The following is a 23,989-nucleotide window of genomic DNA, read 5'->3' as shown; positions in this document are numbered from 1 at the left end:
GTGCTGACTTGGTCAACCTGTCCACAATGACCCATACTGCGTCGAACTTTCTCTGAGTTCATGGGAACCCAACAACAAAATCCAGAGTGACACGCTCCCACTTCCACTCATGAATTTCTAATTTCTGAAGCAAACCACCAGGTCTCTGATGCTCGTACTTGACTTACTGACAATTTAGACACTGAGCTACATATGTAACTATATCCTTCTTCATTCTCCTTAACCAATAATGTTTCCGCAAATCTTGATACATTTTGGCGGCACCCGGATGAATAGAATACTGGGAACTGTGGGCCTCCTCAAGAATTAATTCACGAAGCCCATCCACATTAGGCACACAAATACGACCCTGCATCCGCATAACTTTATCTTCCCCCATAGAAACCTTCTTAGCACCACCGTGTCGCACTGTGTCCTTAAGGACAAGCAAATGAGGATCATCATATTGTCGCTCTCTGATGCGCTCATACAAGGAAGACCGAGCGACTGTACAAGCTAGAACCCGACTGGACTATGAAACATAATACTGAACATCTGCAGCAAACGGCCTCTTACCAATCGGAATATACGCAAGGCTGCCCATACTCACAGCCTTTCTACTCAAAGCATCAACCACCACATTGGCCTTTCCGAGGTGATACAAAATAGGTATATCATAGTCTTTCAACAGCTCCAACCATTTTCTCTTCCTCAAATTGAGATCTTTTTGTTTGAAGAGATACTGTAGGCTACGATGATCAGTGAATACCTCACACGAGACACCGTAAAGGTAATGCCTCCAAATCTTCAACGCATGAACAATGGCTGCCAATTCTAAGTCATGAACATGGTAATTCTTCTCATGAACTTTCAACTATCGCGATGCATATGTAATCACTCTACCATCTTGCATTAATATTGCACTAAGCCCAATGCAAGATGCATCACAATATACCATATAAGATTCTGAACCTGTGGGCACTACCAACACTGGTGTCGTAGTAAAAGTAGTCTTGAGCTTCTGAAAGCTCAACTTACACTCGTCTGACCATCTGAATGGGGTACCCTTCTAGGTCAATTTGGTCAATAGGGATGTTATGGATGAAAATCCCTCCACAAACAGGCGATAATAACCAGCCAAACCCAGGAAACTCTGGATCTCTATAGCTGAAGTAGGTCAAGGAGTATTCTGAACTCCCTCAATCTTCTTAGAATCTACTTTTATGCCTTCTGCTGATACAACATGCCCCAAAAGGCAACTGAGTCTAACCAAAATTCGCATTCTAAAAATTTGGCATATAACTGATTATTCTTCAAAGTCTAAAGCACAATCCGAAGATGTTGTTCATGCTCCTCTCGACTGCTGGAGTAAATCAAGATATCATCAATGAATACAACCACAAAAGAATCCAAATAGGGCTTGAATACCCGATTCATCAAATCCATAAATATTGTTGTCAGCCCAAATGACATCACTAGGAATTCGTAATGCCCATACCGAGTCCGAAAAGTTGCCTTAGGGACATCGGATGCCCTAATCTTCAACTGATGGTAACCAGACCTCAAACCGATCTTTGAAAATACCTTGGCACCCTAAAGCTAATCGAATAAGTCATCAATTCTTGGCAACGGATACTTGTTCTTGATAGTAGCTTTGTTCAACTACTGATAATCTATACACATCTGCATTGAACCATCTTTCTTCTTTACAAATAACACTGGTGCACCCCAGGGCGATACGCTAGGTCTAATGAATCCCTGGTTAAGTAAGTCTTGTAAATGTTCCTTCAATTCATTTAGCTCCGGCGGGGCCATACGATATGGTGGAATATAAATGGGTTGGGTGCCCGGAGCCAAATCAATACAGAAGTCAATATCTCTATCGGGTGGCATCCCCGGCAAATCTGTAGGAAATATATCTGGAAACTCACGGACAACTGGGACTGAATCCATAGAAGGAACATCCGCACTACATTTGCGAATATGAGCCAAATAAGTTAGATAGCCCTTCTCGACCATACGTCGAGCCTTCACATAAGAGATAACCCTACTGGTAGAATGGCCAGGAATCATTTTCCACTCTAATTGAGGCAACCCTGGCATGGCTAAGGTCACCGTTTTGGCGTGACAATCCAATATAGCATGATAAGGTGACAGTCAATCCATACCCAAGATGACATCAAAATCTACCGTATCAAGAAGTAGAAGATCCATGCTAGTCTCAAGGCTCCCAATAGTAACCACACACGAACGATATACATGATCTACCACAACATAATCTCCCATCGATGTCGACACACACACAGAAGCACTCAGAGAATCACGAGGCACAACTAGATATGAAGCAAAATAGGAGGACACATAGGAATAAGTAGATCTCAGATCAAATAGAACTGAAGCATCTCTATGGCAAAATGGAACAATACATGTGATCATGGCATTAGATGACTCGGCCTCAGGCCTAGCTGAAAAAGCATAAAATCGGGGCTGGGCCCCACTACTCGGAGCTACATCTCTGGGACGGCCTCTGACTTGCTAGCCTCCACTTCTAACGACCTGACCTCCACTTTTAGTTGTATGACCCCTGCCCCTAACTGGTTGGGCTGGTGGCGGAACAGCTGGTGCTGGAATCATAGCACGAGAACCCTATTACTGCATTCTGCCCTGAGACCTCGGGCAAAATCTAGCAACGTGCCTAAGGTCCCCACAAGTATAACAAGCCCTCAGTTGTTCTGACTGCTGACCCTGACACTGGCCATGTCGACCTAGATAACCACTCTAGTGACTTTGGATCGGAGGTGCACTAATAGGAGCTGGTGGTGCACTGTAAGCTAACTGGTCAGGATGAGACACAATAGGACCACGGCTCCCTGAAGTACCATGAGATGCCTGGAGTGCTGACTGTAACGACCTGGGAGGTTGGCCCCTACCAACACTACCCCTGCCTCCAGATGAGGTACTACTGAACCCACCGAACTGTCGAGGTCTCTTATCAGACACATGTCCCCTTTCCTGAGCAAGAACCATCTCTATCCGTCTTGCAACATTTGCAGCCGCCTGAAAGGAAATATCACTTCCTGTCTCCTTTGCCATATGAAGCCTGATAAGGTAAGTGAGTCCCTCAATGAATCTCCTCACCCTCTCCCTCTCAGTAGGGAGAAAGATAGTAGCATGGCTATGCTAGATCAGCAAAACGGGTCTCGTATTGAGTAACAATCATATTGCCCTGCAGGAGACACTCAAACTGCCTACGGTAATCCTCTCTCAATGTGACAGGGAGGTATTTCTCTAGAAATAGCTGAGAGAACTGATCCCAGGTAAGTGCAGGCAACCCAGCTGGTCTGGTCAACATATAATCTATCCACCACCTTTTGGCGGAACCCGTCATCCGAAACGCAGCAAAATCCACCCCATTGGTCTCGACTATACCCATGTTCCGCAGTACCTTATGGAAGCGGTCAAGATAATCTTGTGGGTCCTCAGAAGGTACACCACTTAAGTGAACTGGAAAGAGCTTAGTAAACTTGTTCAACCTCAATAAAGCCTTAGAAGACATGGCGGGCCTATCACTGGCCTGTGCAGCAACCACCGGTTGAATTACCCTAACTCGCGGGGCTGCTGGATCCTGATACTGGGGAGCCATGTACTCCGGAGCGGGAGTAGTGGGAGTCTGCACTCCTCTCCCAGCCTGTGAGACAGCTGGTGCCACTGGAAATGTACCATTCTGGGCCACACCCTCTATAAGGCTCATCAAACGTACTAGAGCATCCTGAAGCACTGGAGTAGCTATGAATCCTTCTGGGACCTAAACTGATTCAACAGGTACAGTCTGAGCTGGAACCTCCGCTTCCAAATCCACATGAGGCTCTACAACAAGTATTGCTGCTCGAGCTCTAGACGGAGCTCTACCTCTGCCTCTACCTCGGCCTCTGGTGCGACCTCGGCCTCGGCCTCTACCCCTGGTCATAGTCACCACCGGGGGCTCTGGCTCGTGTCCGGCGGTAGATGTAGTGTGTGTTCTTGCCATCTGCGAGAGAATAATAATAGAATGATTCAATCATCGATGACAAAATAAAATCGCACGACAGAATAAGAAAGAAGTGATATTATTCCTAAACTTCATAGCCTCTGGAAGATAAGTACAGACGTCTCCGTACCGATCCTTCAAACTCTACCAAGCTTTCTCGTGACTCGTGAGACCTAAGTAATCTAGTGATCTGATACCAACTTGTCACGACCCGAAATTACCTCCTTCGGGAACGTGATGGCGCCTAACATTTCACTTGCTAGGCAAGCCAATGTTAGAATAATCTTAACCATTTATTTTTATTTTTTTAAAAAGATCAAATTAAACGGAAGTCAATTACTGAAATAAAGTGTGGAAGACCTTAACAACTGAATCATCCAAATACCCCGAATCTGGTGTCACAAGTGTACGAGCTACTATAATTATACAAATAAAGGTCTGAATAAAATTCAAGCTGTTTGAAAGATAATACACATCTAAGATAAAGTAGAAGGGGACTTCAGAACTGCAGACGTTGTGCAGTTATACCTCAAGTCTCCTCTGGGTAGCTGAATCCGAGCAAGTCTATGGTACGCCACTGGAACCAACTCCAAAATCTGCACAAGAAGTGCAAAGTGTAGTATGAGTACAACTGACCCCATGTACTCCGTAAGTGTCGAGTCTAACCTCGACGAAGTAGTGACGAGGCTATGACAAGACACATACGTAAACAACATGTGCAAGTATATACATATATGAAGCAATATTGAACATAGTAATTAACAAATTTTATAATTTTGGGAGGGAACATGTGAAGGGAAATGGTATAAATATTTCAGTTAGGGAAGTGTCATGTAGCCGCCAAATAATGCACCAACAACAAAATAGATAGCTGAAATATAAAAATGGCACGGCACCACCCTTCGTGCTTTCACTCTCATTCTTCCCATGAAATGATAAATAAATAATATGAATGGCACGGCACCACCCTTCGTGCTTTAACTCTCTTTCTTGCCACAATATGATGAATAAATAATTTAAATGGCACAGCATCACCCTTCGTGCTTTGACTCTCTTCCTCACTTTATAAATCAATAAATAATAATATAAAAATGACACGGCAACACCCTTCGTGCTTTTACACTCTTCCTCACCATGACAATAACAATATAAATAGTATAAATGGCACGGCATCACCCTTCGTACTTTTACACTCTTCCGCAACACCCTTCGTGCTTTTACACTCTTCCTCACCATGACAATAACAATATAAATAGTATAAATGGCACGGCATCACCCTTCGTGCTTTTACACTCTTCCTTACCATGAAAATAATAATATAAATAGTATAAATGGTACGGCATCACTCTTCGTGCTTTTACACTCTTCCTTACCATGAAAATGATAATATAAATTGGGAAGAGTATTTAAATACGGGGATCTATACTTATCAATCAATTCAATACCAGAATATCGATCTCACCTTCTAAAATATTTAACAATAATTAAATTAGCAATAATTTCATGAAAATTGATCAAATAAATAATAATAATAATAATAATAATAATAATAATAATAATAATAATAATAATAATAATAATAATAATAATAATAATAATAATAATAATAATAAACTTAAGCAGGAATATCTTAATTAAATAGGCAATTATTCACAATGAACAAATTCTACCCGCATACTTTGACTCAACCACAACGCATAAGTACTCGTCACCTCACATATACGTTGTACCTGCACATTAAATTACGTAGCAAATAGACAAACAAGTCTTACTCCCTCAAGTCAAGGTTAACCACGACACTTACTTCGCTTTGCAACCAACTCAAGATTCCAATAAACCTTTGCCTCGCGAATTGGTGTCTGAATGCCTCGAATCTAGTCACAAACAATTCAATATACTCAACACGAATTATAGAAACCAATTCTATATGAAAATACTAAATTTTTCAATTAAAATCCGAAATTCAATTCAAAAATCAACAGTGGGGCTCACGTCTCGAAACTCGACAAAAGTTACAAATGTGAACGTCCATTCAACCACAAGTCCAACCATATATATTTTACCAAATTCCGACTTCAACTCGACCTTCAAATCCCCAAATCTTATTTTCAAATCCCTGGGCCCAAATTCTCGAATTTCACCTCAAAAACACGTAATTTAGTCGGAATACTCAATGATAATTCAATATTATTGACTAATAAAGATCACAAGTGACTTATCTCAAGTTTTTCCGTGAATTTTCGCTCAAAAATCGCACCAACCCGTACTTGAAAGGTCCGAAAAATGAGAAAAATCTTAGACTCCTTCGATTTTATTCTGTCCAGGGATTTTCGCTTATGCGGTGCATTCAGGATGGTTGTCGCTTCTGCGCGCTGGCTCGCTTCTGCGGACACGCTTCTGCGAAGGAGTTGTCCGCTTCTGCGATCACTGGCCTCCCTTCCTCCGCTCCGCATCTGCGATGGATTAGGCGCTTCTGCGAGCTCGCACCTGCGGTCAAAAATCCCCATGTGCGATTGCACTAGAAGGCCAAAATTTCAGATTTTTCCTTAAGTCCACATTTTAACCCGTTAACCATCCGGAATCCACCCGAAGCCCTCGGGACCTCTACCAAATATACCGACAAGTCCTAAAATATCATACGGACCTACTCGGGGTCCCAAATCACGTCGAAAAATATCAAAACTACAATTCGCACCTCGATTCGAACTTAATGAATTTATAAAAATTTCAATTCTAAAACTCGCGCTGAAACACGTCAAAACAGCCGGAATGACCTAAATTTTTGCATGTAAGTCCAAACGATATAGCGGCGCTATTCCAACTTTCGGAATCGTAATCCGAGCCCTATATCAATAAAAGTCAATTTGTGGTCAAACTTTAAAATCTTTAAGCTTTCAAACTTCTAATTTTCAATAAATGGCGATAACTCGAGTTAGGGACCTCCAAATTAAATTCCGGACATACGCCCAAGTCTCAAATTACGATACGGACCTATCGGAACCGTCAAAACATCGATCTGGGTCGTTTGCTCAAAATGTTGACCGAAGTCAACTTAAGTGAGTTTTAAAGTACTATTTTATATTTTTATCAATTTTTCACATAAAAGCTTTCCGAAAAAATATACTGACTGTGCACGCAAATCGAAGAATGCTAAATGGTGCTATTCGAGGTCTCGGAGCACAGAATTGAATGTTAAATTTAAAGATGACATATCGGGTCATCACACTGCTCTTTGGGGTTTGCATACCCGCTAGTTAAACTCATGTTACTCTGTTAGATGCTCCATGATCTTAGTGTGGGATTTGGGCTATAGTTTTATTATTTGAGTGATCATTGGTCTTTCTATCAATTGACTAAGGTATTGGTTGATAATTATTTCGTCTTTAACTATTAATAATATTTTTAAACTTGAACTTATTTTTCTCTCAGTGTTTGTGTAAATGGTTAAATGGCACGTGGTATTAGTTGGGTGTCAATCACGTATAGGGGTTAGTTTGGGACGTGACATATACTTTATTAATTAAAGTGAGCATATACATATCACTTAACGACTGATAAAGGTCTGCAAGATACATATTTTTGCAAATCCAAATATAATGAATTATCAGGTGATCTGGTAGTGTAAAAAAAAGATAATATTTATAGGTTAAACTTCATTGCTAATACGAAAAAGGATCCAACTACTCATCAAACACCTAATGGTTTTGAAAGGAAAAAAAACACGAGTATAGCTTGGATTATCTATCAATTATTCGTTCGACTTTTGGGTCCCAAACTTTTTCCAAACCAATTTAGTAGTTCAACTTAATGTACTACAGTTTCCTTTGCACAATACATAGACGAGTCACAAAAAAGAAATGTGTTATCATTGTATGCATATTTATCTAGAAAAAATGTATGCATACTTAAGCTTATATGCTTTTCTTTTGTAATTTTCTTAGAGACTGCTTTCTGACTACTTCTTCTCCATTTATCTTCATTTTTAACTAATGCTTCTAATTTTAGAATTATTGCTTTCTGACTAGATCTAGGTTTTTTTTTAATAAGTATACTAATTTGACTCTTTTGCTAACTTGTAGTACTTTACATCTTTCAAAAGGGATAAACCTCCATTATTTCCTAAAAGTTTGATTTGACTTTGGGTTACCAATTTTTAACTTCATGATTTTTTTTTTTTTTGGGGGGGGGGGGGGTGTACCTGTTCTATATTTTTTTGAGAATTTGCAGTGCCCTTTCTATTATTGGTATAGCCCTATACTTTCGAGTTGTAAGTCAAAAAAATACAATCAAATAATCTTCCAATCGTCTCATTGCTACAATAATTGAGAGATGGCGAAGGGGCTTATAGGCATTTAGATGATATTCACTTGACATTGAAAAAATACTTTTGAGACAATTTTTCTACTTACTTATTAAACATTAAAAATAAATAAGAAAATTCCACTTATTTTCTACGAAATTAGAAGAGAAGAGTCTGATTACTATAGAAATTTGCACCCTATGACTACAAAAACCTACTGCCTAACTTTTCTTCTCCTTATTTTTTTTTTGTTCTGGTTTTAAATAAATTAATAACGTGTTTTACGTGTGGAAAAAATGTTGGTCGCAATTATTTGTATAGGTTCAGAATTTCTTAAAATCTATTTTGTTGTGCAATTGAATTTACCACGTTTTTTCTCAGCAGAATACCACGTATCTCATTCCTTTCCCTCCCACTTGTAAATTCTTCTTTTCCACTCTGTTTTTTTGTTATTATATAATTTTATTTTGAAGGATGATTTTTTACTTTATTTAATATCTAACTAAATTCTTTTTTGTCTTGTGGAGATAAACAAATTGCTGCATGCAAACTATGACATATTGATCATTGTTTTGGAAGTTCTCTCTCATCATTTAATAAAAACAAAAACACGTATACCGGTGTTAACAAAAGTCTAGTTTTTTAATTGGAAAATAAGGTACTAATTAAATGTCCCGATGTTTCTGGTAAGTTGGTATGAACCGACAAAAAATAAAAAATATCTAGACCTAAAAATCTCCACAAAAAAAGCACATAAAGAAAAATTCTTTTGTTTCACCGCTATAGCCACGCTTTTCCTCTTGAGAAAAATCTGGAATGGTATGTATTGCTATTATAAAAAGTATTTGTATATTATTTTTTAAACAAATAAATTTATAATAAGTATATTGTAATTAATAGGTTATTTGATAAAAATAGCAACTAATTATCTAATGTACATTAAATTATCTTATTATGCAGATCTAATTATAGATACTTCAATAATTTTGGCTTAAACTTATGTGTACACAGAAACTCAATAAATCATTATAAATAATTAATTTTAAACTTATTAAATTAGATAGAATAGGATAGAATTCTGAATTTAAAATCTCAAATTCTAAATTCTGTGTATGCTTATAACATAAATAAAAAACTTCATAATTAAGTAACTATTAATAAGAGACCTTTTTGACTATTATAACCTTAATTAAACTCTTTACTTTTAGGTTTTCTATGGTATGTAGTCAATATTTTACTTTCAAGAACATTTAATACTAAGGTAAAATAAGAAAAAAAGTAATTAATCATATCTTAATTTTCTAAGATGATAATTATTTTGGATCAAATATATTTAGTTAGCACAATAATTAATATGGATATAAAGGACTATAACTTAAATCCAAAATTATCTATTTTATATTGTACTATGCCAAAAAAAAAGGTCTTAAGTTAGTAAATTGCAACTTATTATTTGAAGAAATCCATAATCACATATTCCCAAGAACCTTCTCTTTCAGTCACAAATTCCACACTATATTCACTTCCTCTACTTTGCTTCCTTTCAACTTCCGACAACTTGCTCAACATAAATAAAGTGATAATAAAACAAACCATTTCTTCTTCGTCGTCTAAATATTCTATCTTTTTATACTCTTCTTTTCTTGTTTCCTTTTTCCCCAATTAAATTGTGTTAAAACCAACTAACATGTGCATTCAAGACTCAGAACAAGTGAATGAGGGTATGGAGAATTTGAACATTTCAAAGACTGATAACAATTTCAAGAACCAATCTTTGCTTACTGAAGCTGAATTACAACATACCCAGATTGAGAATTATGAAAAAATTACAACTTCTAGCCATTCTGTGATGAGAAACTCATTCCCAGTAAGGATTTACTTTTTATTTTTATTTTTAATTGTAATATTTGCTTATACCTATTACTTTTTCCAGTTTTTTAGGTAGTATTAATTTTGTTCTTATTGGTATTAGTAGTTTTTAGTGTCATAAATGTTGGTTTAATTTGAAGTTTGGTTGATACTGTTTAAAGATTTGATTTTTATGGTGTAATATTTGCTTATATTTTTTTCCCAGTTTTTTTAGGTAGTATTAATTATATTCTTTTTTGGGTTATTGGGGAAGGCTTTGTTGATTTGCATATGGATGTTGATTTGTAGTAGTAGTTTTTATTGTCATAAATGCTGGTTAATTTGGACTTTTGTTGATACTGTTTAAAGATTCGATTTTTATGGTGTACTTATTATGCCTTAGGACAGTACTATAAAGCTATGGTTATTGGTATGTTTTCGTTAAATATCAGGCTGAAATTTTATGCTCAAGTACTGTTTGATCCATAATTTAAACTTGTTTTTTTTAATCTTTGAGTTTTTACTATTAAACCCGTTGCACTTTCGAAATTATATGGCCAAAATTTTGTATTTGTTGATATTTTAGTAATTAAATACTGGGTTCAGTTGAACTGTCGTAAACTAGGCTCCATCCACCTTTGTGTGTATGTGTGTGTTTCTACCACTGTCTTCTGTTAGATGGTGGGTTTTTAAATACTTGGTGTTTTTATGTTTTCCCCTTTTTTGTGGATTTGGAAATTGCCTGATGATAATTTTCAATCATTGTCTTCTGAAAAATCAATTTCAAGATGTGTTTCGTATGGTCCGTCCTGGAGTCTTTTCGTTTGTTGGCATATACAACAACAACAACAACAACAAACCCAGTTTGATCCCATAAATGGGCGTTTGTTGACATATGTAGCAAATGAATTATAGTTTGCATTAGCATTGATTTTTTGGTTCGAACAAATTCACGTAGTTTATTTCATAATCATGCTGTACAATCTCGGTGCATAGCTTCCTAAACAGAGAACTTGCACTGAAGCTCACTTCTGTTTTCATATCATCTAAGCTAATTGTTGTTTGCACTTCACTTTAATTAATTTCTTTCCTTTTCTGCAGCTGGAAAGTATTTCGGAAGACACAACTATTGCAGATAGGAAACAGATACTCTTTAATAACTTCCTCCCGACCCTTAGGTCTGGAGATTGGTCTGATATTGGAGGTCGTCTTGACATGGAAGACACTCACATCTGTATTGTGGATCTAGCTAAGAATTTTGGCCATAATATACTTGGTGAGGAAGCTATTTCCTTCTATGGAGTAAGTTCTTTAACCTCATTGGAAATCACACATGTCATTCTTGACTATACTCAATTAACTTGTAGACCGAATTTAACTCTCAGTGAAGTTTAGCATAGCTCTTTCTCTGTGAACATCGGAAGTATGCTGACATGTGTAGGACCATCTATTTTATAGGGCAAGCCTAGACGATTTCTGTAGATCTTGAAAATTTGCCAAATTGCCAGCACTTTTACTGCTTCCTCCAACCAAAGGGAGAGAGTCTTCTGTGCAAGACTAAAAAATGAAATAGATGTGCAGTAGCAAAGCTGGATATTTCCGAATTTAAAATGTTTCCATGTGAATTTGATGTCATCTCCGGTCTTTCTGGAATCATGTGATACAGGCTAAAGAAAGAATAGTAAAATAGAATAACACTAGAGATTGGACACAAACTAGAGAAGGTCTCTGATCGTCAGAGTTGTGAGATGGCGCACATCTCTTCACCATATAGGTGCTTCCTTCATGCTATTGCAAAACAGAAGAAAAGCCATAGCTGCTTATCAAAGTAAAGTATGAAAAGCTTAGGTGACAACTTATGTTTAGAGCTCTTCAAACTAGTTGCATATCAGACAATGACATTACAAGGAACCACAAAAGAACTGAAGAGACTACCTCTCTCCAAAGTTGAAGCATGATAATACCCTTAAAAAAAATTTGGAGTATAATCTGACCAAATGCACCATGGTATTATTAATGTGTTGTCCTTCATTTATTAGGAGTCTTGTAAATGTACTATTGAACAGCAGTAGGTAGAGCACCCCTAATTCAACTACTTCCGCCTGAAATTCATATCTTATTTCTACTTAGGACCATGCGTAATTGTTTTCTCTGTATTGTTAGATAAATTTTTTTGTTTTATGTATATTTACTATACGTTGACTCCCCTTGATTTTTTGGTGTATTTAATTTCTTATATTTTGACACCCCTTAGTGAAAATCCTGGCTTCGCCACTGGGGAACAGATTTTAGACTTGGTAGAGAACTTTAGTATTATTATTATAATTTATATATATTTATCTTTTTTTACTTGCACTTTTATTTGATTTTGCTAATGATGATGATATGAGTTGAGCTTAATGAAAGGAATGAGGATTCATATCGCCGACCCCAACTTGTTTGGGATTTAGGCGTAGTTGTTATTGTTGTTGTACGAGAAGGGAGGGGGAGCATAGAGAGGGGGAGGGGATTAGAGCGAGTGAGGGAAAGAGGTTATAAGCCATGTTATCTACCATACTCGGGAGTTTCTTCTATTTGATATTCTTATATCTTAGATGTCTAATGCAAACGGTTCTTATGACAGGTCTTTGATGGACATGGTGGGAAGGGAGCATCACAATTTGTTCGTGACTACTTACCAAGGATCATTGTTGAGGATGCTGATTTTCCATTGGAACTTGAGAAAGTGGTCACAAGATCTTTCGTAGAGACAGATGCTGCCTTTGCCAAGTCATGCTCTCTTGATTCAGCCTTGTCCTCAGGCACTACTGCACTCACTGCAATGATATTTGGAAGGTAATTTATTCCCATGCATAATCCTTTTTATCTTGTTTTTGATTTGTTCCATTCACTATCTTTTCTTTTTTTATGTTGTTGAATTTATGTTTCAATTGTAAAACGACAGAGAGTCTGGAGTATGGTTGAGCTTTTTGTTATTCACTTATTCCTATCTAAGTAGCGGGTACTTGGTGAGAATATTATTTCTTCAGCAAGGTGTACCATTAACTTTTTCGAAATATCAAATTGCGAGTTACACTTGTGAGCTGACATTTGAGATGCATCGTTTTTTTAGCTTTATAATATCATTTGTCCCCTTGCACATTAATCTAATTACGCTACATTCAGAATTCTATGTTCTAAGATTAGTATATTATCGATTCTCTATACTGATGTGTTTTCTCATGAACAGATCACTACTTGTGGCAAATGCTGGTGACTGTCGAGCAGTTGTATCTCGACATGGACTTGCTATAGAAATGTCAAAGGACCACAGACCTTGTTGTATTAGTGAAAGAACTCGTATCGAGTCCGTGGGAGGATTTGTTGATGATGGCTACTTGAATGGACAGCTAGGCGTGAGCCGGGCATTAGGTAACTGGCACATTAAAGGACTGAAGGAGGTTGAAAAGGGCGGGCCATTGAGCGCTGAACCTGAACTGAAATTGCTGACGTTGACAAAGGAAGACGAGTTCCTGATTATCGGTAGTGATGGAATTTGGGATGTTTTCCGAAGCCAAAATGCTGTGGATTTTGCTCGTCGGAGATTGCAAGAGCATAACAATGTGAAGTTATGCTGCAAGGAAATAGTAGACGAGGCCAAAAAGCGCGGTGCCATAGACAACTTAACAGTAGTCATGGTATGTTTTCACGCGGAGCCTCCACCTCCAGTTGTTTTTCAAAGATCAAAAATAAGGAAAAGTATTTCCGCTGAAGGGCTTGAGAATCTAAGATCTTTACTTGAAGGCTAGAGCTGCAGTTTACTATATCAATTTTTTGGCTGCCTGCTGCATATCCACTTAAACAACAGCGATAATGACGATTAATTGGTTACTTCTGGACAACTTTGTAAATACATCAGAGGTAAACTTATTTTCTTCCTTGTAATTCTCCCATTTAGTCCAAGTGCAAGATGAAATAAAGCTTGAGGGAAACAAGCAAATTATGGAGACAAATTTTTGTACATAAATTAATCTATTCTTCAATTGTATGGTTCCCCGACCAAAGGGAACTCAACTGAATCTCACCTTCTGGTGAGACAAAATTGATTGTTGGTTATGTTCCAACCTTTTTGGTGTCATAGCAAAGTTTGTGTAATGCTGCATCTCTTGGTTGTGAATGTGTTAAGAGTTCTAAATCTTTATGCATGCGCCTCCATAAGAGTGTACTTTAGGCTCGCTTTGCTTTTTCAAGCTACCCTTTGTTTCAAACAATTGCACTGACGAGCAGAGGCGGACTCAGGATTTTAACGTGATGGATTTTAACGTGATGGGGGCACCAGTATTCTGCTCAACCAGTACCCCTAAAAGTTTTTAGTATTCAAGAAGTGATTTGAATTAACCATTTTCAAGGTATACACATACATATACAAGATTGTTGCCGAAGTTTACGGGTTTTGGTGACCCCTCAAGGTTACTCATAGGTCTGCCTCACGAGCAAGAAAACGGGTATGCTAAGGCATCTTTGGCTTAATATCAATTAGGATTTTGAATCTCAATTTTGAGGACTTGGATTAATATGACATTATTGTATATTGCATATTGGAATTGGTAATTTTAGTTGCCATATAATCTTTACTCTACGAAATCCATAAATGTGTAACCCTGAAAAGCTCCAACTTGTCTAAATCCATCCATTCCTACGACTCTGGTGACCAATTGAATGTTAACCATGATAGGAAGAAACAAAGAAAAATGTGAAAACTTTAAAGGAAATGAAATAAAAAAATGAGGAGAAAGATTGCTTGGTTTAACCACGAAAAATTGTTCTTATTGTACAATCTCATTTCCTAGCTTGAAGTCTGAATATCATCAAACAAAAAAAAATTAGGATAATCAAACTGAGTCCTCATGAGAAAACTAGTGGTAATTAATTTATAACATTTTCGTGTAGTAAACAAGTTATCTAGCAGTGAATTTTCATATAATCTTCGATCTTTAGCTTACATAGTTAACCAAATATGAGACTCTCATCCTGTAAAACTGGGATCAAATGTTACAAAATTCACCTAAAATAAAAAAGGAACTTCTGCCAAAGCTAAAATGAGTTCAACCTTTAGGCTACATAGAATCCAAAGAACGTGCTAAAAGAGGATAAAGTAAGAACTTGAACAAGTGCCCAGTAATTCAATGCACCTGAGCTTACAGAAATCTCATACTCAATGCCAGTCATGCGAGAACCTACCCTTTGACGGAAAGGAAACCACCACAAATACTCGAATGTTAGAGCAAGGGATTATCCCAACAAATAGATGAGCTCAAAGGGAGAGTTACGCAGGAACTATTCATGATCCTGGTATGCCAAATTTGTACTAGACTATTACATATGATGATTCAAGAACCAGTAATCTACAACATCTTTCAAGAGGCTGTCGGCTACATGACATACAAAACCACCTCAACTATGTGATATCTACATCATCTGCAGGTGAAGATCTGCATCCTGCTGCGCAAGCTCCACCATCATAGCCTCATCAAAGAATTTGTTGATGCTAACGTCTTCACTCATTCCCTAAAAGAAAAGGGATAGATCCATCATTTAAGACAATACTCTTGGTCAATAGAGCTAAATAGCTACTTTTTGTAAGGGCCTGTCAGTCCAGCTTAGATTACCACATTCCCCTTATTTTTGTGTTTTTAAAAAAAACGAAAAAGATGAGAGTTGAAGCCTTAAATGGGAAACAAGGGATATGAGGAAGGGGGCTTGCGCCAAGATCATAATAGAAGAGGGAACAAGAGACACCTGGAAGGGGGCAAGCACCACTTCAAATCAAGTGTTGTTCAAGAAACCTGAAGAGTAAATAATCTCAAATTAACCCTGCTAGAATGTATACCTTTCTACGCCTTGTCTTCACCATGAACTCACGAGCCAGATGCTGAATTGGGGCAGGCTCTAGTGGTCGTAAAACGATGCTCTTGTCAAGAGGATCTCCAGGAACAATAGCCCAATGATCAAACACTGAAAGACAAAACGCCTGCCCTTGGGTGTGATACCTCAAGTCGGTTTCGAAACCAAAGGACTCGATAACAGGTAAAAATGCCTGGAGAAGGAAGAAGTGTGCATATGAGAAAACCTGATGTTATAACATGAAAAGATTATATAAAAAATCCAGGGTGCTATCTATATTTCGAAATCAAACCTTGACGATGTAGGCAGGTGTCCCAGGTTGAGGAACATCAGCAGTAACATGTCCACGCCTGCGAGACAACACGGTGTATATAGCAGAGAGACAATCCATGGGTGTTTGGATCTGAATCAAGACACCAGAAAGTTAGCCCCAGTTTCACATAAGAAAACATCTTAAAATCTATCTTTTTGTTCAAATGTCATCCCTATTTCTGTAAATAATTGAACCTAACTAAGACTTAACAATGTACTTATCTCATCATTTGTACATAGTAAAAACACCAGCAAGAACATTACTAATATCCTGTCGTGACAGTTTCACTGTTAATTTTTTGCATAATATAAATGGGTATAGCTTAGCAGCTCTAATAGGTAAAATAATGTGTTTTATACAGCTTATAGGTCCAGTTCTAAACCCCTTTTTCCTTTCTTTTCTTATATGGTGATCTGAAGAACATAATAAACAATTTATCATAAATGCATTCACCAAAGTGTGCTCCAAACGATACCCAAAAAAAAAGGACTAACTTCAGACACACGGGTTATACCTCCACATAATACACAGGTTCCATAAGCCTGGGTGTCGCCATAAGGAAAGAAGAGTAGGTTACACGTCGTGCAGTTGGAATAATCTGACCTGTTCCACGATTAATTGGCTCAGGTGCAATCTTTGCATCAACTATTTTGAATTTAACATTTCTAATGGGCTCATCACATAGGGGTCCTTCCCGAGCTCCCCATTGAAACCTGTTAAAATTTTGTTAGTCCAATATCTCAGGAAGGAAAGAAAGCATAAAACTAAGCAATTCAAGTTACCCCTGAACAATAGAATCTTTAACGGCATTCAACAAGCTCTTGTCCACTTCACTGGAGAGTGTATCATCCAATAAGATGTTAGGTCCCTGCAAATACATTTGAAGTGTCAAAACAGAAAACTTATGTTCAACTAAACAATAGAAGCAATCCATTAGCAAATGTTCAAAATAACCAAGTGGTAAAGCATCTAAGCCAATGCAACCCTGACCTGCTTATCAGGTCCAAATGCCCAAATAGATCGTGCAGCAAGCAGATCCCAGTCATATTTGGTTTGAAAAAAGTCACCAAGTTTCTTTCTAGGCCAATCTATGCTTACAACACTGTTCTCGATGTCCTCAGCAAGTCCTCTCTCTAATGGTTCCGCAATCTACAAGCAATATAAGTGAGCAAGGAGGGAAACAATTTTCTCAGCTTGCACAGATCTAAAAATTAACGAACTGTCTCACCATGGTAATTTTATTTTTCTTATTAGGTGTTTCAGCAAAACATTTCATTGAAGACGACTCCACTACAGTTTCGCAGAATGAAACAACTGGATCAGCCACCTGAATATTGCACACACAACGAAAATGCACCTCGAGATCAGTCAAGTTTAACAAATGAATCCTTAATGTCAATAAAGTTTGCATTTGTCCTGAAACAAGCAGAGAACTGACAAAGGTGAATGTATGAAGAGAGAGTTATAAAGCACCTTCACTTCCACCTCGGAGTAAAGCTCCCTAAGGTCCTTCATTATGGAATCTAGGTACAATTCACCAGTACCCAATATTGTGTGTTCACCAGACTCTTCAACCTTTGTGATTGCAAGAGGATAACTCTTGCTGATTTTCCTAAGCCCCTCCACCATTTTGGGCAACTCGCTAGGATTCAAAGGCTCAGTTGCTGTTTTCACCACGGGAAGAGTATTGAACTGAAGGGGCCGGAATATGTACACATCCTCGTCAAATTCCGCGTTACAAAGAGTAGCAGTTTTCATGATTGAAGCATCCACTCCTTCAATCAGCACCCAAGCACCTGGAGGAGCCTTACTTATGGGTATCCTGTATCGAGCTTGATATACCCACAGCTTTGTGACTTCTTTTACAGTCATATCCTCCTCATCATCAGGTGAATAGCCCTCTCCCAAAACGCGTACTGTCTGCCCTGTCATTATTTCCCCGCTGTAAACCCTACCAAAAGCATCAAAAACACTACAATCTGATTTGGGATACAGCTTGGTCACATTAACCATCAAAGGGCCAGCGGAGTCACAATCTTCCATTGCTTTGTAAATTGCTGAATCCTTTGGACCCGTGTATATGTGCTCCACTTTCCTAGCTGCAGCAGCTTTAGCAGAAGGAATGTGATGAACCAACATGTCAGTAAACCCAGTGGCAGAGCCAAAAACAGCACTGCAAGCCAGCCTCAGCAGAGGCCTTACATTTAGACGATAAGCTGCATTGCTAAGCGTCACACCAAGTTCTGCCAGGGTTGCTTCAACACTCTTCTTGTGCTCTCCAATCACTTGGCTATAGATTTTGTAAAGAGGTTCAAGAACGAACTGCACAAAAGATCTTTCGACCCCACTTGCAGGCGGTTTCTTCTTGAAACTTCTTGTGTCAGAATCAAAGTAGAAGTCCCCCCAAAGCCGCGAAGCAAACTTGTTGGCATCAAATGCAACTCCATGAAGCTTAACATACAGTTTGGCAAATGACTGCAGTGTGAACGACCATCCTGCTGTTGCACTTGCAAAGCAGACATTCCCTAACGCAGGATCGAAAACTTGTGCATTTCCAGCTATGGACGAGGCAGCTGTAACTTGATTGTTGACAGCTTCAATTATGTGTTTTAATTTGAAGTAGGCGTCCTTTGGAGGCAATTTAAGCTCAGTTATCAATCTGTCAACCTAAAAGGACAATAAAAATTATTAGAGGAAAATCAACTGTATCTCAACATTACAAGACACTTAATATTTTCACTAGTTTTATGTAATAGACAAGATACCTTGTTAATCACAAGAACAATAGGAATACGTTCTTGAATCGCATGCCGAATGGCCCTTTCTGTATTTACCTGTCACTCATGACACAAGCAACAATTGTAAATGGTCTAGCTATCCAGTGCGCATATACAAGATAAAGTCCACATAGAACTCAATGATAGGAATACAGCTTTTAAAAAATAAATCGAAAGAAGAAACGGGACAACTGCCCCACCCAGCTCGTCTACCTGATTAACCGAATCCAACTAAACCCCACCCATCCCCCGTATGATCCCCAAACCTTTGATGATACATCTGCTTAAACTGCAAAGCTTCCCAGAAAACACACACAGGTTTAGCAGCTTACATCAAGACAGAGTGATAATCACCCGTCCTGTATGTCTGCAAGTGGATTAATAGTAGAAATAAGAAGGAACTTACCATCACTCCTTCAACAGCATCAACAATCAAAACTGCACCATCAGAAAGTCTCAAAGCAGCTGTCATCTCATCCGAGAAGTTGACATGACCAGGAGCATCCATAATGTTGCAGAGGTAAGACTTTGAATTGCTGTCTTCCAGGACGAGTGACATAGGGACAGACTTAATTGATATCCTCCTTTCTTGCTCATCTATTCTTGTGTCTGTATACCTCATATGCTTCTCACTATTCTGATCAAAAGTAGATATATGGTGGGTTTGCTCCACCAGCATATCCATAAACAAAGTCTTCCCATGATGTACGTGTCCCACTAAAGCAACATTTCTAACCAATGCTGGGTTCGACATCAGACCTAAGAGAAATTGAGTCGAAACATAGGTGGACGAATCCTTTACCCCAAGTTCAAACTTGAGATTCTTCACCGGTTTAATTATCGGCATTTCAAGAGGCTGTTCATCTTCATCCATCACCAATGTCTCGACCTCTTCACCGTAAACCTCTTCGGCTGTTGGGTAGTATTTCTTGTCTTCAGCAAGGACAACTTGGTTATCCATGTCAACATCCTCTTGAGTGGCCAGCCATCCATTCGATGCACCAGGCTGCTCGCCATCAGATGCAGCCCTCTCATCATCACTTCTCTCGGGGAGCTCCTCGTCTTCCTCTTCCCTATCACTTTCCTGATCAGACTCAATTTCAGGACCTATATAGTTCCCAAATTCATCATATAAACTTTCATCCATGGCTCTTTACTACCTGATTAAACAAAATAATCACCCATCTTATTAATTATTCAACTAAATCAAACAAAAACCAACGGCAGAAAAAACACAATTTCACCAAAACAAGCCATGTAATGGAGCATTTATGCACAGGTCAACTTATCAGAACAAAGTTCCCAAAACGTCTTATCAAACTATTTTATTGTTAATTTTGTTATTCTAAGACAAATTTAAGTTATATGCAATGACAATGTAGAGATTGTTAACACTGTTAGTGACTTTTAACCCGTGATAATAGAACCAATTTACCATTTTTACTAGGTTACCAATTAATCTTGTATATTTTACACTATATGCGATAATAGGTTAGTTACTATTTTTACTAGGTTATGAATTAATGAATATCATACATATTTACCTATAATTACCTTTTTTTTATAAGGAAATGGATTATTAAAAAAAAAATATAAAAAATATACATGAAAGGGAAGAAACTAAGACTCGATCCCTGGACCTTCCCACTCTTGATTACCTTAAAATGACCTAATTGTGTAAATACTTTTTACACCCTTAATGCATACAATTATAGTGCAAACGAACAAAGTATAAGACACATACAAAGCTTAAACTATTTCTTAAAAGTTTAAAACTACAAATAGTGAATATTGTTGGCACTTGGCAGCTAAAACATAGGGTTTTAAAGCGATAAAATGCAGAGAATGGGACCGACAGAAGAATAGAAACCACAATCAATTTTTCTGTTTGCTTCTTCTTGTTCTAAGCTTTTATCAACCATCACGCTAACAATAAGGAGAAAAATAGTTTCCGAAATTTTGATCCTTTTAACTCATAAAATAACAAGCTTAAGAAGCTATTTTTACCAGATATTGCTAGATTTGAACATCAAATAGGGAATACTGTTAGCAGCTAAAACATAGGGTTTAAAAGCGATGAAATGCGGCGAACGGGAGGGATGAGTAATGAGTAACGCACAAGTTGTAGGAAGAAGAAGAAGAAGAAGAAGAAGAAGAAGAAGAAAAGTGTACCTTTAACTCGAAGAACTCTGCCGGAGACAAACGGCGGACGACGGCAGCAAAGCAGCGGTGGTTCAAGCAGTTTTCAAGCAGCTGCAAAGTGAACGCTTGTAATGTTGGAATTCAGTGCTATAAAATGGGCCTTAACTGGATTTGGAACCGCCTTGGACCCAAAAGCCCAAAATGAATCGGGTGTGACCCTGAATATTAATTACACTAGGTATCGTTTGGTTATGGAGATTAGGATTATAAATAATTTAAAAAATGACATTGTATAGCCGCTGTAAAAATAATAGTAGAAAAAATATATATAATTTATATATTTTTTTGTGTATATATACGTTCTATATGTTATATACAAAAATTATACAAATTTTATACATTTTTTCGGCCACCAAATGTAAATAGTTTCTGGAGCGGGGTAAAAGTGATAATACCCCATTATTATTTGGGGATAAAATTTGGGATTGTATTTATTTTATGTTTGTTAATGAATATTAACTAATCTTTTTATACCAAATTGATAGTGTTAACTGTCCTACATTGAATATGAGATAACAATCCAGAATTATAATCTTAAGAATTAAGATTGTTAATCACATGGATATCCCGCATTGCAACCAAACTGACCCCATGACTATGAGTTATGATGAAAAATGTAGTCTTATATTTAAGTTGAGCGATTGTAGTAGAAATAATATAGGAATTTTTACCTTCCTATCACTATTTGAAACCTTATTACCCTCCCTACTCAAGTTTCAATTTAATTACATGATCATATATAATTTACCAATTATATACAAATAAGTTTTAAATGAATATCCCTTTATATTAGGAATTGAATAAGGAATATAAGTTATTTCCTTATCTCTTTATACTTGCTCACACTCTCTCTCCGTCTCTCTACTCTCCTTTTCTGTTTTTTTTCCCCGATTTTTCTTCATTTGATGTTCTTTATTTTTTATGTTTTCTTGTCGTATAGAGTTTTAATGGAGTTCATCAATGGATTTCAATCGTTTTAACTTAGCAATTTTCTTTCATGTTGCACAGTTGGTGTTCAAATTGAAATTGTCAACCAATAAATTTTAAAGGTGTTTGACTCTCCACCATTGACATCCATTAAAAAGTTTTGAAGCTTTTAAATCGAATTTGGGTTTTCAAACACCATTATTTATTTGAATTGGGTATTGTTGCAAATAATTGGAAATATTGTTTGAAATTTATATCTCAATTTTGAGGGTATTTTGGTGATGATTAGACTTGATTTTAGTTGAATTACATATTGAAACCCGTCGAAGAAGAAGAAGAAGAAGAAGAACACACGACATACAATATACTTACAAAATTGTAGTAAAGTTGTATTATAATTTTATGTAAATTGTATTATATTGTAGTTATATATATTTTTTATTGGAATATTGTATGAAAGTTGAAAAATAGTTGTATAATGTATGAATCGTTGTATAAAATTTGTATTTAAGTTATCAATACTATCTTGAATAGTTGTAAAGTTGTTGATATGTATCAAAATTGTATTAAGAGGGCAAGTTTTGATTGGAATTTTAGAGAGGAAGAAACACACACCACAGACAAAATATATACAAATCAGATAAAAAAATATATACAAAAGACATATTATATAAAAATTATATTTAAGTTGTATGATGTTGTAGTTGTATTTAACTGGATAAAAATAATGTATGAAAGTTATAGATAAGTTATAAATAAGTTGTAAATAAGTTGTATAATATATAATTAGTTGTATAAAATTTGTTTTTACTATGTATATATCAGATACAAAATATACAAAAGACAAATTGCATAAAATTTATATAAAAATTATATTTAAGTTGTATGATATGGTAGTTATATTTAACTGGGTAGAAATAATGCATGAAAGTTGTAGATAAGTTGTAAATAAATTGTATAATATATAATTAGTTGTATGAAATTTATTTTTACTATGTATGTTGTTGTAGATATTCAAATTTGCATTAAATTTGTACGAAATTTATTTTTAATCTGTATGTTGATGTACCATATATTGTTCTTAAAGATAAAGATTTTATGTGTTTAGTTTGAATATAAATATGTAATGAAGTTTAGATTCAGTAGAAGTTTTCCTAAAAATAAGCCTCGACCGACATTGCTAAGAATGCTTAAAGGATGTTCTTTTGTCGTAAGCTAATACCTACTTGCTTACTTTCCAAAATTGATATCTTTGTATACTATATTCTATTGAGAAATAAGATTTCTCCACTATATGCTTGAGAATGATAAGATGCACATTATGTGCGTCAATCTGCACATTTGGTAGTTGTTCAATCATGTTTTAATGTACTAATTAGTTTGAATTGCTCCTCTTATCAGTAATTTTCCGGCGTAGATTGATTAGGATATGATTTACATTGTCCACCTACCTTACTGTGTTTTTGTTCGCTAACTCTGGGATTGCTGAATCACATACAAAAAAATAATGTACCACTTCCTATTTTAGTTGGTTGCATATCTTGTTGTCGTCAAAATAGTGTACCACTTCCGAATCTCAAGACTTAGATCGCCGACTGTATTTCTTTAATAACTGAACAGTCTCCTAAGGTGGAAGAAATTACTGCAATCACTTGATTTATTTTGTTGAAAATGTTGACTATTGAAATATTTTTGGTCCCAATAATATTAAACAACAAGTTTGGAAGCATTAC

The 23,989-nt window shown here is 36.8% G+C and overlaps 3 protein-coding genes across 3 annotated transcripts; 1 reads left to right on the top strand and 2 right to left on the bottom strand.

Moving 5' to 3' along the window:
- Window positions 1-3,154: 3,154 nt before the first annotated feature.
- LOC138901065 (uncharacterized) lies at window positions 3,155-3,730 on the bottom strand. The gene has a single exon (XM_070188792.1). It carries the CDS (start codon window positions 3,728-3,730, stop codon window positions 3,155-3,157), a length of 576 nt encoding a protein of 191 aa, XP_070044893.1.
- Window positions 3,731-9,854: 6,124 nt separating this feature from the next.
- LOC104106941 (probable protein phosphatase 2C 27) lies at window positions 9,855-14,257 on the top strand. The gene is made up of 4 exons (XM_009615601.4): window positions 9,855-10,173; window positions 11,256-11,456; window positions 12,778-12,989; window positions 13,384-14,257. Exons 1-4 carry the CDS (start codon window positions 9,994-9,996, stop codon window positions 13,940-13,942), a joined length of 1,152 nt encoding a protein of 383 aa, XP_009613896.1. The 5' UTR covers window positions 9,855-9,993; the 3' UTR covers window positions 13,943-14,257.
- An 883-nt stretch (window positions 14,258-15,140) lies between these two features.
- Window positions 15,141-21,438, bottom strand: LOC104106940 (110 kDa U5 small nuclear ribonucleoprotein component CLO). The gene is made up of 11 exons (XM_009615600.4): window positions 21,300-21,438; window positions 19,534-20,287; window positions 19,116-19,184; window positions 17,824-19,017; window positions 17,579-17,677; window positions 17,341-17,499; window positions 17,133-17,218; window positions 16,865-17,063; window positions 16,330-16,440; window positions 16,024-16,230; window positions 15,141-15,701 (listed from the first exon to the last, which is right to left on the bottom strand). Exons 2-11 carry the CDS (start codon window positions 20,272-20,274, stop codon window positions 15,603-15,605), a joined length of 2,964 nt encoding a protein of 987 aa, XP_009613895.1. The 5' UTR covers window positions 20,275-20,287; window positions 21,300-21,438; the 3' UTR covers window positions 15,141-15,602.
- Window positions 21,439-23,989: the final 2,551 nt, after the last annotated feature.

The sequence above is a fragment of the Nicotiana tomentosiformis genome, chromosome 11 (genome assembly GCF_000390325.3).
Source record: "Nicotiana tomentosiformis chromosome 11, ASM39032v3, whole genome shotgun sequence".
In the NCBI taxonomy this organism is placed as follows: Eukaryota; Viridiplantae; Streptophyta; class Magnoliopsida; order Solanales; family Solanaceae; genus Nicotiana; species Nicotiana tomentosiformis.
Note: the sequence above shows the minus strand (reverse complement) of the source record. Positions and strands in the feature narration are given on the sequence as shown.